The 16994-nt window shown below is 40.5% G+C and overlaps 1 protein-coding gene across 3 annotated transcripts in view; it reads left to right on the forward strand.

The window, feature by feature from the left end:
* TULP4 (TUB like protein 4) overlaps positions 1-16994 on the forward strand; it is a 242158-nt gene that overhangs the window by 59127 nt on the left and 166037 nt on the right. The window contains exons 2-4 of one of the 3 annotated variants that reach the window (XM_023254539.2): positions 6614-6978; positions 7077-7159; positions 7273-8850. In XM_023254539.2, the coding sequence (XP_023110307.1) occupies positions 8599-8850 (252 nt within the window). In that variant the 5' untranslated portion in view covers positions 6614-6978; positions 7077-7159; positions 7273-8598. Of the gene's footprint in view, positions 1-6613; positions 6979-7076; positions 7165-7272; positions 8851-16994 lie in introns of those variants that run through there. The other 2 variants (XM_023254540.2, XM_023254541.2) reach the window with 2 other exon arrangements.

Raw genomic sequence — 16994 nt, forward strand, 5'->3', positions numbered from 1 at the left:
CCCAATCAGGACATAGAATATTGCCAACACCCCAGCAACACCCATTCACAGTCTTGTACCCCAAGGTAACCACGGTATTGCTTTATGTTATAAAAGTTTTTAAAATGTTATATTATCTATGTATGCAGTCTTAACTAATAAAATTAGTTTGGCCTGTTGTGAACTTTATATAAATGGATTCATATTGTAGGTATTTTTTTCATTGGATCCCTTTGTTCAACATTATGTTTGTGAAATTCACCCATGTTCTATATTGTGTTCATTTACAGTGCTGTGTACAATTCTGTTGTTTGAATGTGACACACTCTATCCATTCAGGTTGGTTTCATTTTTTGGCTAATGTTAGTGATGCTGCTACTACAGCTGTGTGTCTTTCTCAGGAGCGCTGGTGAAGGATGTGTCTAGTGCACATGTTCAGGAGTGAGATTGCTTTTTTCAGAGTATTCTGATCTTCAGTAGTACTAGCTAATACCAAGGTTTCCAGAGTGGTTGCGTTCTTGTAACTTTTAATGAATATATTTCTATCAAAATTGTGGAAATGGAAAATATCTTCCCTAATTTATTTTATCTCTGATCTTTAACATTAATTCAGATGATTAAAAAATAAACCAAAAATGTATTTTTCTCCCACCACCCCCCACTTAGTGAATTTTACCCATGTTTGTGGAAAGTAGGATTCAGATAGACCAAAATAAACTGTAGTGAAAACAACTCTAGTTAGAAAAAAGAGTATCTAATTACAGATGAGGGAGGCAGAGAATTCAGCACAGGGCATTTTGCATAGTAAGTATTCAGTTAAGATTTGCTGATTGATTAATCCAGAAGTATCTAATTCCGACAGGGTTTCCTTCCCTGAACAACATACCATTCTGTCCCTAAATTGTATTTTTCAAAGTTCGGGACTCCTAATTTGCCATTAAGAACTGGATAGTATGCAGCGTGCCTGGGTGCTCAGTCGGTTAAGTGTCCGACTTTGGCTCAGGTCATGATCTCATGGCTTGTGGGTTCAAGCCTTGCGTCGGGCTCTGTGCTGACATCTCAGAGCCTGGAGCCTACTTCAGATTCTGTGTGTCCCCCTCTCTCTGTTCTCCCCCACTTGCGCTCTCTCTTTCTCTCAAAAATAAATAAACGTAAAAAAAAAAAAAAAGAACTAGATATTATGGAAAGTTAGATTGGAAAGCATTTTATAAGCTTACTGACTCTTACACCACTGTCAGGTTATTAATTCAGTCAGACACATGTATTATTTAAGATTGTATCTCCATGAAGCAGGGATGGATTTTTCAGTGATACATAGAAATAGTCTGAAAATAAGCTGTAATTACCAGAAGCAGGTCTGGGCCTGTATTACAGTGTTTAGGGTGAAAAACATCATAATGGCTGGGGTGCCAGGGTGGCTCATTGGGTTAAGCGTCTGACCTGGTTATGATTTCACAGTTTGTGAGTTTGAGCCCTGTGTCGGGCTCTGTGCTGATGGCTCAGAACCTGGAGTCTGCTTCGGATTCCGTGTCTCCCTCTCTCTCTCTGCCCTTTACCCACTTGTGTTCTGTCTCTCTCTGTCCCTCAAAATATAAATAAATGTAAAAAAAAGAAAAAAACAAAAAAAATCATAATGCCAAACTTTGGAGTATTTACTTTTTTTTTTTAATTTTTTTTTTTTTAACGTTTATTTATTTTTGGGACAGAGACAGACAGAGCATGAACGGGGGAGGGGCAGAGAGAGAGGGAGACACAGAATCTGAAACGGGCTCCAGGCTCCGAGCCATCAGCCCAGAGCCTGACGCGGGGCTCGAACTCACAGACCGCGAGATCGTGACCTGGCTGAAGTCAGACGCTTAACCGACTGCGCCACCCCGGCGCCCCTTTTTTTTTTTTTTTTTTAATTTTTTTTTTAACGTGGAGTATTTACTTTCAACCAGTTATCAAAAGACTTTGTATGAATAGTTGCTTTTCTTAATTTACTTGATTTTAAAATTAAGGTGAAATATATGTAAAAAAACTTACATTTTAATCATTTTAAAGTGTACAATTCAGTGGCTGTAAGTACATTTCCATTATTTTGCAGTTGTCATCACTGTCTATCTCTAAAAATTTTTTCATCATCTCAAACTGGAATCCCTACCCATGAAATAATGGTTTCTCAGTCCCTTCATCCCCAACCCCTAGCGGCCACCATTCCACTTTCAGTCTCTATGAATTTGCCTCTTCTAGGTACTTCATAAAAGTGTGCTTATAATATTTGTGCGTAATTATGTGACTGCCTTATTATTTCACTTAGCACAGTGTCTTCAGGGTTCATCCATGTTGTAGCATGTGTCCAACAGAAAGTTCTTTCTTCCTGAGGCTGAATCATATTTCACTGCACGTATATACCACATTTGGCTTATCTGTTCATCTACCTATAGACACTTGGGTGGCTTCCACCCTTTGGCTATTGTGAATAATGCTGCCATGGACATGGGTGTAAAATACTATTGGAGTCCCTGCTTTCAGTTGAGTAGTCACTTTATATTTATTTATTTATTTATTTATTTATTTATTTATTTATTTATTTATTTATTTATTTATTTAATATTTCTATTTATTTTTGAGAGAGAGAGCGAGCGCCAGCCAGGGAGGGGCAGAGAGAGAGGGAGACAGAGAATCTGAAGCAGGCTCCAGGCTCTGAGCTGTCAGCACAGAGCCCGATGCGGGGCTTGAACTTGGGAACCTCAAGATCATGACCTGAGCTGAAGTCGGACGCTTAACTGACTGAGCCACCCATCCGCCCCTGAATAATCACTTTTTAATCTTTCTATACCAGACCCCTTTCACTTAGGAGTGTTGATTTGATAGTGAACTTCCCTCAGAAGCCATCCAGTATATCTTCATTTTCTCATCCTGATGAGAATAGAAGACTTTCTATTTATATCAATGGTAGCATTATAATGGGTGTCAGCCTTTCAGTAATTAGGATATTATGGTTGTGATTTTTTTTTTAGATTTTTGTATCCATTATTCATTTGAATCATCATAAAGTAGTATGTCATTTTTTCTTAAAATACCTGCTGTATTTGTTTAGCATATATAGTGCTCTATAATTTTAAAAATTGGGTGAAAAAGCATAGCAACCTCTATAAAAACACTTTTGTCTGCTTTTACTATGGAGTTTTATCCTACATACTTGGGTGTAATAGTTATTTAAGGCTTATATTTCAGAGAGTTAGCATATTATCAGTGATTTTCAAACTTTTTTGGTGTCAGGGCCACTTTTTAGTCTCCCAGATTGTTGAAGACCCACAAGAACTTTTGTTTATGTGCATATTAGCTATTGATATTTACCATACTAGAAATTAAAAACTGAGAAATTAAAAAAGATTACTAATTCATTAAAAAAATAAACCTATTAAATGTTTTAAAAAATATGTGTCTTATGAAAAATTACCATGTTTTTTAACTGAAAACATTTACCCAGAAGAATAGCATTATTTTACATTTTGGCAAAATATCTTTCATGTCTGACTTAGTGAAAGATAGCTGGCTTCTTATATCTGCTTCTGTATTCAATCTGTTGCAGTATGCTGTTTTTATTAAAATATATGAAGAAAATCTGACACACAGATATGTAGTTGGAAAAGGAAAAAGTATTAAAAAAAATTTTTTTTTAATGTTTATTTTTGAGAGAGAGAGAGACAGGGTGCGAGCAGGGGAGGGACAGAGAGAGAAGGAGACACAGAATCCAAAGCAGGCTCCGTGCCCTGAGCTGTCAGCACAGAGCCCAACGTGGGACTCAAACTCATGAACCGTGAGATCATGACCTGAGCCTAAGTTGGGCGCTCAACCGACTGAGCCACCAGGCGCCCTAAAAGGAAAAAGTATTTTAATAGCCTTTTCAGATAATCACGGATCTTTTTTTGATACCATACCAAAACTTAACAAGGTTAGTTTCTGAAAGGTTAGTAGCAATATGGAATTTTAAACATATCAGTGAATTTTTTTGTACTTGGTTAGATTAAAATCCTTTTGTCTTTCTTGCACCTTGGTAGCTCTTTTACTCAAGCATAATTTGTATCATCATGCGTCGGTCATTTGGAAAATACCAGTTCACCGAATTATATGAATTTTCTAAATACTGATATTCTATGAAACATGAAATACAGTATAAACAGTCCACGTCTGTTAATGTTCCCTCCAGTCACATGCAGAATGTCGCTAAATCATGGGGAGCTATTAAGTTCACAGTGATAGATCCTAGTTTCCCCACAGTTCTGATTTTAACTTGAAAGCTCGACTTTTATTACAGGAGGCAAAGGCTGTCCACTGTTTTTCTTAAAGTGATGTGCTGCTTTTGTTCATATTCGAGAAGATGTCTGCCAAACACCCAAGCCTGAATTACCATGATTTGCCATTCATTCTTCCCAGTAAACATGGTATTCCACACAAAAGACCTTGGTTCAGCTTGCAACTTAAACTACAGCACAAGGGCTTTTCCCAGGGTCACTTTTGTACTTCAGTGGTCGGCGGGGGTGCCTTCTGAGTGCTCGCTGTTTTGAAACACAGAATATTAACCAACCATGTATTAGCGGTTGGGACTTAATGAAATTAATGATTTGTACTGCATCAAGAATATTCTTAAGTGAAGCTGGCGTATTTATTTATTTATTTATAAAGTGGGCTCCACACCCATCACGGAGCCCAGTGCAGGTCTTGAACTCACAACCCCGAGATCAAGACCTGAGCTGAGATCAAGAGTTGGATGCTTAACCAACTGACCCACCCAGGTGCGCTGAAGCTGGCATTTAAGAAATTCCGACGAGTACTGGTACATTTTGGTACCAGTGCCTTCACTGGTGTGAAAGAGCTGAGGTTGACCCACTATTGCTTTTGTATCATTGATACAATTGTCAATATAGTAAGGAAGGCAAATAATGTCTTAGTATTATTATGAAAATAATTTTGACTCCATGGACCCCGTAGGAGGATTTCAGGGGAACTGACAGCTTACACTGTCATATTTAATGTGGATGCTTTAATAATCATGGATCATGATGTTAAATAGTTCAAAACCCGTGTATATACAGCTGGGTCTTGAGAAGTTGTGTCTGCTTTTTCATCTGTGGCTGCCCCAAGTCAGAAGAAGGACCAAGGCTATTATACAGTGGTATTAGCATTTGAGGAGGAGGAACATGGCATTAATTTGAACTCTATAGCATTTGTTTTTACTTTTTTTCCTCAGGAACAAGTGCTTCCTTGAGAGGATTCCTGAGAGAATTTGGTTGTTTTGATTTATAGGCTCATACAAAATACATATACTGTGACTCATCTGAATTAGAGTATCTTAAGGAAATTACGTGTAGCTGCTTGCCTTGCTCCTGCCTGGCTCCTATAAACTTTTACTGAATATCTAGTTTACACTGAGCTTTTGCCAGGAATGATAAAGAGTGGTTCCCAGCCTCCAGGAGCATAGAGAAGAGTGCTTGAATGCAGCGTGATGAGCGCTGTAGCAGAAGTTAGTGCGAGGTGCTCTGGGAAGCTTCGCAGGACAGGAGCTGTCGCAGGTGGTTTTAAAGGAAGTGTGCTGGTGCCTGGCAAGGAGTGGAGAAATGAAGGAGAGGAGAACATAGTGCTTTGGGGGATAGGGAGTGGCCAGACGCCACGGTGGTAACACAGGCAGGGCTGGAGCTGGAGGCTGTGGCCGGAGAAGAGAAGGGTCTTGCTGGGATTTGATCTCATAGACCAGAGGTTCTCAAAGCCTAGTCCTCAGACCAGCAGCATTAACATCTCTGTGGAACTGGTTAGAAATTCAGATACCTGGGCCTGGCCTTTAGACTTTCAGTGGCAAGTATTTTGGGTGGAGGTAGTCTGTTTAACTAGCCCTCTAGGGGACTGCCTGGGCCAGGGGAGAATACACCAGGCTCTTTAGGTGGCCTTGAAATTTAGAAAGGTTACCCTGAGTGCCCTCTAGAAGGTGGGACGGTGTGGGGAAGTTAGGGACTGTGTGTTTTTGTGGATGTGATGCAGGCCTGGACTGATGGCAGTAGGAAGGAAGAGAGGGTGGATTTGCTGGAGATGGATTCTTTAGGACTTTATTGCTCGTCCTGTTGCTAGTCAAAAACTGAGAACACGGCTGCTCTTGGCTCTGTGACCTGCGAGCAGTCAGGGATGGGGCTTTTCAAGGCCCTTGCTTCTTGTGTCTTCAGGCAACATCTTTTACCCATAGTGAAAAAATCAATTCAGATAACTTGCCTGCACCTCTTCAGTCTCCTTTTTGAGGTGCCTATGCAACTATAACTAGGATGATGGCCCCTGGAGGGATAAAGTTGCACACGCGGGACCCAGAGTCTTAGAAAGGACGGCATGGTGTGGGAGAATAGAGGGGAGGATTTCATTCAGACACGCCCAGCTCCTAGCAAGTTGCATAAGTGTTACATGGCGTTCAGCCTCTTGTGTTGTGTGCTGTCCATAAGCTGGCTAGGTGTGCCCTTTTACTATGAGAGTTTTAGCAAGCAGTAGCTCCACTTGACATCTATATGTGTGTGTGTAAAGATGGGGCCTCCCAGTTTCTGTTCAGCTAGAACTTCTCTTCTTCAGTGTGTTCAAGTTCTTTTGTTCATATCCTGTTTTGTTTTTACAGATTTGTAAGACTCCAGGGCCTTCAAGCTGTGATCAGTCAGACGGTTCCTGAAACGGCTGGGAAAGAGGTGCTTTGGTGCCCATCGAAGAGCGCATGTCTGTGCATATCTAAGCCCTTCTTTGTACACATACACGTTTACACAGGAAGACAGGCTCACTCTGGCGCACACTTGAAGAGTTTTACAACTGATGAAAATTAATGCAAGACTCAGATGGAGCAACCTGACGCTGTGGGGCTCAGGAGCCCGGGGGGAGGAGGACACTACTAGTGGTCAGTTTTCCACGCGCTCTTCGCGGTTGAAGAAAGTTTGCAGAAAGAAGAAAAGGAAACTTGCTCAGCTCAAGCCTCCGAAGCACCTCCCCAGGGTAAAAAGAGGGCTTGGTGAGAAGGTTGGCGGCAGTGAAGTGTGGCTTCAAGCAGCACAGGAGGGGTCATGCAGTGAGTTTTGCACTTTATTTTCTAGTGGTTTTGGTGATCTGGACAGACTTCAAAACTCTGGACTGAGAAGTAACTCTGGCTGTGTGGTCGTGACTTCAGGAAAGCAAGGTCAGGTATGATGGGACAAGTCTGAACAATGGACTGGTTCCTTTGCCTTTTTCGGTTAACTATATTCTCGACATTTAATTTATTATTTCCCTTTTCCTTTTCTGTATCTATAGGATAACATTTCAAGGTAGCAGTTGAAACCAGTATTTATAAAATAAATATCAAGGAACATCCAAGCAAAGCTGCTTTTCTTTGGACTGTACATGTGGCATTTGGAAGCAGTCTCTGAATGTGAGCAGGAGAGCGCCCATCAGAAAACATGCTGACTCTTTAGGGAACAGTCTGGAAGAACCCGACTCTTGCCTGTATTTTCATTTTAAGGGATTCCTTTCCCTGTTGAGTCCAAGAAGACTTGCATATAGGAGGAAGATTACTTGATGGACTTAATTCTGAGATTAGTCTTTTCCTTCAAGATGGAAAAATATGTGATCTTTAGGAGCAGAAAGGGGAGAGGCAAATAGGGAGGGAGGAAGGAGACGGGACAAAAGAGACAGAATCCTGTAGTGAGGCCCGCTTTTGGCGGCAAGAGGATTTAGGATTCACTCAAGGCAAACACTTGTGTCACTTAAAGAGCTTTAGAACCTTCTGGCCCTGCGAGTGAAGGGATTTTCTCTCTCTGCCTCCATGACACCAAGGCGTGCACTGGTTTATCGGGGGGAGGTCAGATGGAGCCCAGCTCCTCACCAGGACATAGCCACCTGCCTGCTGGGAAGTCAGGCCGGGCCCTGAGGTGGGAAGTTTCTGGTTCTGAACAGTGGCAAGAGTCTTTTTCTTCCTGAACTTGGACTGCTGTCTGCACAAACTCTGGTCTGTTTTTGCACGGTTTGTGTGCCTTTTTTCCCCTTTATGCAATCTTTTTCAGCTTCAGCAGCAGAAATTTGTCTAGTTGAGAAAACATGCCAGAGGGTGGCTTCAGAAGGAAGATGATCCCATGTGTTCTGTCTCTGCATCTGAAATTTTAAAGAGAAAATTCCAGCTCGAGGGATTCTTTAAAGCCTTAAGTTACTTGAAATCTATGTATTTGCAACCCTTTGTCTCTGGAATCATATTACACTAAACTGGAATCTCAGGCTGAACGAGAATAACCAAGTTGAGTTAAGAGAAGAAAACTTAGTTTCTTGATCGGCACATGTTAATGATGCTCTTCTTCCTCTAAGGACTTGAAAAGAAAAACAGATGCATGTTGTTTTTAAGCATTACCTTTTCTTAGCAGACTGCCATCATCTTTTCTAGAGGAATTTTTTCACTATGCATTTGGTGGATCTTTATAAAATACTGGCCTTCTGATTAGATCCAGGTCAGTCTTGATTAAAAGGGGTCAGGGAAAACAACGCAAGCCAACCACAAAAATCCAGTCAATCAACTAATGAAAAGAATTGGTTTAAGTTTCCTGGCATTCAACATTACTATTTAAATAAAAGAGTTCACTGGAAAAAAGTATGTATGCAGCGGTGGAGCATGGGCCTGTCCTTTGCAGCGACTCCAACATCCTCTGCCTGTCGTGGAAGGGGCGCGTTCCCAAGAGTGAGAAGGAGAAGCCAGTGTGTCGGCGGCGCTACTATGAGGAGGGCTGGCTGGCCACGGGCAACGGCCGCGGCGTTGTTGGGGTGACCTTCACTTCGAGCCACTGCCGCCGGGACAGAAACACTCCCCAGAGAATAAACTTCAACCTGCGGGGCCACAATAGTGAGGTGAGCTGGGGCTTTGTTGCACTTTTGTCTGGTCACTTGTCGTGGTCTTTCTGAGCCCCCTCCCTGTGGATTCAGAATTTGCTTCATTTTCTCAACTTGCTGCCAAGGGAGACTTTTCAAACTCTGAATTCTGGTTTCTGTGTCCCAGTGGGAACATGTTAAGGTGGACACAGTTCCTGCTGGCCTGTGTCCCTCTCCGAGTATGTCCATTCTCTTGGATGCCCCTCACTCTCCTTTCCCACCGGCAGGGATACCAGTGCAGCTTTCTGCCCAGGCTGAGAGGTTAGATTAGATGATTCTGACCAGTGTATTATGCGTGTCAGCCTTTTTGGTCACCCTGTATGCATAGCCAAGAGTTACTGGCCTGTGTCAGACTGGCAGTGTAAACAATGAAAGTAATGCCATCTTCACCTTGCACAGTTAAGATCTGCCTTGCTCCGTGTATGATGGTTTAACACCTAGCATGTATTTCTTGTACTTGGAGGTGGAAAAGAAAGGAATTCATTGGACAGAGGTGACAGAAGTAATTAATTGGACAAGAGCCATAGTTTTTCACATCTATTGGGTATATTATATTGAGGATATTATGCTGTGTATACATACATACATACATACATACAGATACCTCTGGACTTCTAAAACATAAACTGTCACTACATGTGAAATTCATTCAACCAGTGTTTATTGAGCAATGTTTAAGTGTTAGGTACTGTCTTGAAAAGAAGAGATGTACTTACATAGCGTGTTAACAGGATTCATGCTTCACTGTTCAATAGCTTATTTGTTTTCTAAGGTGGAATCCATCATAAAGCGTCCATATATGGCTATTGAATAGTTGTTGTAAAAGTGGGAGAATATTTTTGAAGTACATCATCATACAGTAAAGTGTATTCGTCTTAAGCTTACATCTCAGTGATCATTGACCTGTGCAGTCATCCATGTAACCTCCAACCAGATCAAGATGTAGAACATTTCCAGCATCCCTCACAGGTACCTGCTGGCCCTTTCCAGGTTGTGCACCCTGCTGAGAGGTGACCCAGATAAGTTGGGCCTGTGCTTGAACTTTGTGTTAATGTAAACTTCATGCTCATTGATTATATACCCTTTGTGTCTGGCTTTTCTCACTCACTGTGATATTTGTGAGATTCATCCCTGTTGTGTGTGCTATTAGTTTGTTCTTTTTGATTGATGTTGGTTTTCCATTCAAGGAAGAAACAATTATTCCATTTCTATATTGAAGAGCATGTGGGTTGCTTCCAGTTTTTGGCTGTTATGGCTAAACCTGCTCTGAACATTCGTGTCTTTTTATGGATCTGTGCATGCACAGTGTAATTTTCAGGTCGTGATACAGGTATACATTTAAATCACCAATTTTCCAAAGTGGTAGTGCCATTTTATGCCCCCACCTATCAGTATATGAAAGTTTCAGTTGTATAAAAAGCTTCTTTTGAATTTGAATTTTTCGTATAAAAAAGTTTCCGTTGTATAAAAAGCTTCTCTTGAATTTGAATTTGGTTGTATTTAAGGAATATTTTATGAATGCCTCTATACTTAACTGCACATACACACATGCACACATATACACATACATATGCATACATACACTTTTTATGCTTATGCCAAGCCTGGTCCTATTTTTGCACCACTGTGCATAGTGATGATCAACTTTATTTTTTTTAATGTTAATTTATTTTTTAGAGAGAGAGAGTGAGAGAGAGAGAGCAAGCACGCATGAGTGAGGGGAAGAAAGAGAGGGAGACAGAGGATCATAAGCGGGTTCTGTGGTGACAGCAGAGAGTGGGATGTGGGGCTCGAACTCACAAAACCGTGAGATACTGACCTGAGCTGAAGTTGGACGCTTGACCAACTGAGCCACCCAGGGTCCCCCAACGATCAACTTTCTTAAACTTAGAGATTTGACAGCCACTTTTGATTTAAAATCATTTTAGCACCGGGTGTTGTATGGAAACCAATTTGACAATAAACTTCACATATTGAAAAAAAATCATTTATAACAATACTGAACATATTTAAGGATCTATACGCTAATTCTAGTGAGAAAATGGCTAATTTTGCATTAGAGCCAATGAAAAGTCACTGCAGATCTTTTTTTTCCTTCCTTATGGATTCTTCACAAAAGGTGAGTTGGTAGATTTGTGATCACTCCCTATGATATCATAATGATGGATGTAAAAGAGAACTGTGTTTTACTTCCCGGGGTGCTGGCATCTTCTCCCATTTCTGTTCCTTTGTTTCCATATGTCTGTTTCAAAAAGTTCTAGCCCTGTCACTTAACTAGTTGGTGTGGTCCTCTCCAAGTCACTCAAGTCATTAGTTTACACATAGTTAAATTGAAATAATAATTCTTTCAGAGTTGTTATAAGAATCTATCAGAATATTTTTGAAAGGGCTTTGAAAATGGTGAATGCCATGTATGTAAATGGTGATATTGAGTATCTCCTATACTCTCTTTACTTAATTATATTCTTTCCAGCCCTTGTAATGTTACTTAATACCCTTAAATTCTGTTATAGTCATGAGGCTAGAGACAGCATTTTTAAAACTTTTGTTTCACAGTTAAGATTTGAAAACAAAATGATTTGAGTCAGTAGATGCTTATTGTATCTCTGTCATGTTCTGGGTGCTGTGTGTACTTGCCAACATGGAGCAGGATAAGTCATGGATTTTGCCTGATGGAGCCCACGGTCTAGCAGTAAAGGTGAGGTGTGTACCTGGATGTCTCTTTCTTCATGTGTTTCAGTTAAGCGTGGAAAGAAAGATTTGGGCTGTTCAAAGAATTAAGGCTGAGGTTTACCACAGATTTTGTTGTGAAGATGACCTTTGAATAGGGCTTTGAGAAATAGAATTTAGATAGTTGTTTGTTTTTTTTTGTTTTTTTTGTTTTTTCTGAATGATGCAAGAAGATTAAGCCACGTTCTGGCCTCAGAGAAGTATTTTCTCTCTTTGTGACATGAAGGTGCTGTGTTTCCCTTGGCTCCAGTCTGAGCATATCTGTATTTACCTTATCACATCACGTGTATCCCCAGGAAGATGCTTTTGGAGTCTGGCTGGATGACAAGGACAAGGACCTATATATATGTATTATAATCCCTCGAACAAATCCTCCATAGTTGACAGGCAGTTGGAATTCTTTGTTCTTTCCCCACTTACAGTGTGGAATGTTTATTGTTTATATATACACTCTGGTTTGTGATGGGGATTTTATTCCTTGGGGCATTCTGTCCCCTGATTAATCCAATGGCAGAAGGTTTAAGCAAGGTGCTGCCTTCGTAGTCTGGCTGAACACAGTGCTCATGTGTAGCTGTTTCTGTGGTTAGTGTGTCACCATGCCGGCTGTACTCAAGTTTAAAAAGTTACATACTCGTATTCATGACCTGAGTTAAAGATAATCTGTTAGGGATTCACTTCATGTGGCTCTTCTGGTAAAGCAAGCATCTCTGTGTATTTGTGTGGGTGTGTTTTAGCATGCTAGGTGACTGTGTCTGTCTTCCTTCCCTTTTTGGACTTCTAAGTGTCCACCGTGTAGGCACATCGAACTCAGGGAGCATGGACCGCGTGCTGTTCTTTGGCTGTAGTCAGTGGTATAAGGCCCTCTTCAGTTCGGGCGGAAGTGGCTTGGGGCTGCCTTTAGAACTTTGGGTCTCTGGTGCTGTGCACAGGAGATTTGAAAGTTGTATAATTAAAGATACGAATTGCAAAGCCACAGTCCCTCAGCCCTTCTTCTACTTTTTCAGCGAAACTTGTACTGTAATAAAAATGAAACAAACGATAGGAACTTAGCTAATTTTATATACCGGAAAGGATTTTAAAACGGTAAAATGTGTTTACTAGAGTTTGGTGGTTGGTCCTTTTTTTTTTTTTTAAGTTTATTTATTTATTTTGAGAGAGACAGACTGTACGAGTAGGGGAGGGGCAGACAGGGAGGGAGGGAGAGAGAGAATCCCAAGTAGACTCCTCAGTCAGCGCAGAGCCCGAAGCGGGGCTCACACTCACAAAACTGTGAGATTGTGACTTGAGCCGAAACCGTGAGTTGGACCCTTAACTGACTGAGCCACCCAGGCGCTCCAGTGGTGGTTGATCCGTTTTTGTCTGCCAGTGTTAGTAGTCAAGATTTTCTGAGTGGGGAAAATGGGATAAGAGGATCTTCTTAGTGAGACTGGGGGGGGGGTGGAACAATATATAAATGAAGTAAATGTGGTATTTAAGAAATATATTTTTGGATTTCTGAAATGCAGTCATAGTTAACTTAATTTTCGTGGCGAGGGATGTGTCTTCTTTTTTAGACTAGACTTGAAAACGTAGGTGGTGGATGTGCTGGGGTGCAGAGCATCTCAGTGGGGCAGAGGATGATGCCTTGGGGGCCACAGTGGCTGGTAATGCCTTTGCGGGGGATAGGGTTGGGGCATGAGCTGCATCTCAGAGTCCCTTTGGGTTCTGGACACATTTGAGAGCCCATGCTCAGCAGGCCACTGCTGGGCTTTGGCCCCACAGTGACCAAGGAGCAGTTCCTGCCCAGGTGACCTACATGTCAGAGGACTTGATAATGGTTTGTATGGAGATAATGTTGGTGACAGTTTATGTCTGTTATTTTATTGAACTCTTGCAACGACTCTCTACAGCCCTGTTTTATCTTCTACATAGCTGAGGAATCTGAGGTTCAGAGATGTTCTGAAAGTTGTCCCAGGGATAGAGCTAGATAATGATGGCAGACCAGGGATAGAGTTCATGCCTGACTGTTTTTCCTTCTGTAAGACACTGCTTCACAAAAGGTGAGCCACAGTGATCAGAGAAAGAGTTATGAGTAGCTGGCATATGTTCTGGATGGTGAAGAGTTTGGTGAAATATTGGGGCATAGTGCAAGGCAAAGGCTGGACCCTGAGTAGTCATGATGAGGAAGCAATAGTGATGAATGTTCATGGAATGAAAGAAGGCAATACTTTTGGCTTTGGTTGCACTCTAGGACCATTAGAAGACTGTTGTAGTCAAAAAGAAGTGTTGAAAAAAATCAAATGTGGGTATAAAGGTGATGATTTTGTTCAGTGCATTTTTCCACCAAGGTAGAAATCTGAGTTGACAGTATTGACTTAACTTATTTTGGAATTTATTTAGTTAATTTAATTTTTATTATATACTTATAACATTATGTGTATTTGTAATTATTTTTTAAAAGTTTATTTTGAGAGAGAGAGTGAGCGTGAGCCAGGGGAGGGGCAGAGAGAGAGAGAATCCCAAGCAGGCTCTGCACTGACAGCTCAGAGCCTGAGGCAGGGCTCAATCTCAGGACTGTGAGATCATGATGGGAGCTGAAATAATAGTCATGTGCTCAACCGACTGAGCCACCCAGGTGCCCCTATTTATGTATTTATAGTTTTAATTTATTGTGGAAATAATAGTCTTCAAGAAGTAGCATCTAAACATGTCACTGTGATACTGTAATAGTGTATGAATGGCCCTAGTTAGATTTTCTTTCTTTCTTTCTTCCTTTTAAAAAAATTTTTTTTTTAATGTTTGTTTATTTTTGAGAGACAGAGTGCAAGTTGGGGAGGGGCAGAGAGAGAGGGAGACACAGAATCTGAAGTAGGCTCCAGGCTCCGAGCTGTCAGCACAGAGCCTGATGCGGGGCTTGAACTCACAAACCGTGAGCTCGTGACCTGAGCCAAAGTCAGATGTTTAACTGACTGAGCCACCCAGGTGCCTCCCTCTCTTTTTTTTTTTTTTAAAGAGAGAGTGTAAGCAGGGGAGAGAGGGGCAGAAGGGATAGGTATGTATAGAGAGAGAGAGAGAGAGAGTCTCTCTCTCTCTCTCTCTCTCTCTCTCTCTCTCTCTCAAGCAGGCTCTATGCCGAGTGTGGATCCCATGACCCTAGGATCATGACCTGAGCTGAAATCAAGAATTCAACGCTCAACCTACTGACCCACCCAGGCATGCCCCTAGTTAGACTCTTGAGATAAGAGAATAACCAATTATAGATGGAAGGTGTATTTGAGAAACAGCCCTTGTAAATTGGTCTTATGAGTTGTTTCTTTGAACAGGGAACTGTTCTAGCAAAGAGGCAGAAATAGGACTATTTCTGTATGTTAAGGTTAGAATTTTGTTCCACCTAACTGGCTTATTAGCTATTTTTACATCATAGCTCAGTAGTGTGAGTTCATCTTTATCACAGTAATACTTACACATGGGTAAATGCTAATTATGAAAAATAGCAGTGTTATAACTTCTTTCTCCTTTCCCCACCTCCTGTCCTGGCTATTCACTGAAGGCTGTATTATTACCTTTTTGATTAATCTGTCTTGGGATTTGTCTGCTGGCTTCTTTCCTGTCTTGGCAGGTGAAGATTTAGCTCTCCCTTCCATGATCACTCAGCCCAACTTTGCCTTGCAAGCTAATCATCCCAGTATTTCACTATTATAATGGGTTAACTCATTATTAAGTGTGTACATTATTTAAACTGTGTCAGTATTGTGCCAGGCGAGTCACATTGGATACTGTAATTATATTTCCTTAACTGTTGAGCATTTTTTCTCTTTGTGATAAAAGTAGTCTTATTTAGTGTAGTTTCTTTACCTGTTGTGAATCTTACAGCATCTTCAATACATTTCTACACATTCAAACCAATAAGACAATTTATTGGCTCTTTTTGTGTTCCGTTTCTTTCCTGGACAGCTCCATCTGGGAGCTCTTTGTCCTCCTGCTGTCCCACAGACTTCCTGCACTCCCCTTTTATCATCACCTTGAGAATTCCCTTTGCCCCTTCTGCTGGATCTCATTTCTTTGATCTTGTATCTTTGTCTTTTTTGGTTTAACTTGTTATTTTGTTCGAGTGCAATTTCCAGTATCTTCCTAAGAAAGACCCTTGTAAGTTAAAAATTTCAAGACTTGTGTGTCTAAAAATGTCTTAATTCTGCCTTCACTCTTGACTGATAGTTTGTGTAGGTATAGATTTTTAGTTGCTTCTGAATTTCAAAGGCATTTTTCCATAGTCTTCAAACTTGGAGAGTTATTATTGAGAAGCATAGTAGTTAAGGCGCTGAAGCTAGACTCTGAATCCTGTTTAAATATATTATTTAATTTTCCCATACTGTTAATCTTCTCATTTGTGAAATGGTTTACAGATAGTACTTTACTCATGTAAGTTTGTTGTAAGGAATAAATGAGTAACTGTATGTAAAGGATTTAGAACAGTGCCTGGTACCTCATGAGGGCTTTGTAAATTAGTTATTATTATTATTATTATTATTATTATTATTATTATTACTCTAAATCCTCTATATGTGGTCTGTTTAAAATATCTGGAATTTTTGGCATCTGCTCTTTTTGGTAGATATGCTGAAATTTCACGATGATGTTTAAAAGTAATGTACTGTGAAGCTGTTTGGCACCTCTGTGTAGGTGTATATATGACCAGGTGTTTCATCCAGTGGAGTTTACTGTGGAATAATCTGGGGGATAACTGACTGTTTTGTTTCTAACCGTCAAATGTCAGCATCCAAGCATATTTCTTTTTTTAGTTATTTTTTTATTTTTATTTTTAAAATTTATTTTTTAATTTACATCTAAGTTAGTTAGCATATAGTGCAACAATGATTTCAGGAGTATATCCTTAATGCCCCTTATCCATTTAGCCCATCCCCACTCCCACAACCCCTCCATCAACCCTCTGTTAGTTCTCCATATTTAAGAGTCTCTCATTATGTTTTGTCCCCCTCCCTGTTTTTATATTATTTTTGCTTCCCTTCCCTTGTGTTCATTTGTTCTGTGTCTTAAAGCCCTCATATGAGTGAAGTCATATGACATTTGTCTTTCTCGGACTAATTTTGCATAGCATAATACCCTCTAGTTCCATCCACTTAGTTGTGAATGGCAAGATTTCATTCTTTTTGATTGCCGAGTAATACTCCATTGGAGATATATATATATATATATATATATATATATATATATATATATATACACACACACACACACACACACACACACACACACACACACACACATATACATACACACACACCACATCTTCTTTATCCATTCATCCATTGATGGACATTTGGACTCTTTCCATACTTTGCCTATTGTTGATAGTGCTGCTATAAACATTGGGGTGCATGTGCCCCTTCGAAACA

The sequence above is a fragment of the Felis catus genome, chromosome B2, assembly GCF_018350175.1.
Source record: "Felis catus isolate Fca126 chromosome B2, F.catus_Fca126_mat1.0, whole genome shotgun sequence".
In the NCBI taxonomy this organism is placed as follows: domain Eukaryota; kingdom Metazoa; phylum Chordata; class Mammalia; order Carnivora; family Felidae; genus Felis; species Felis catus.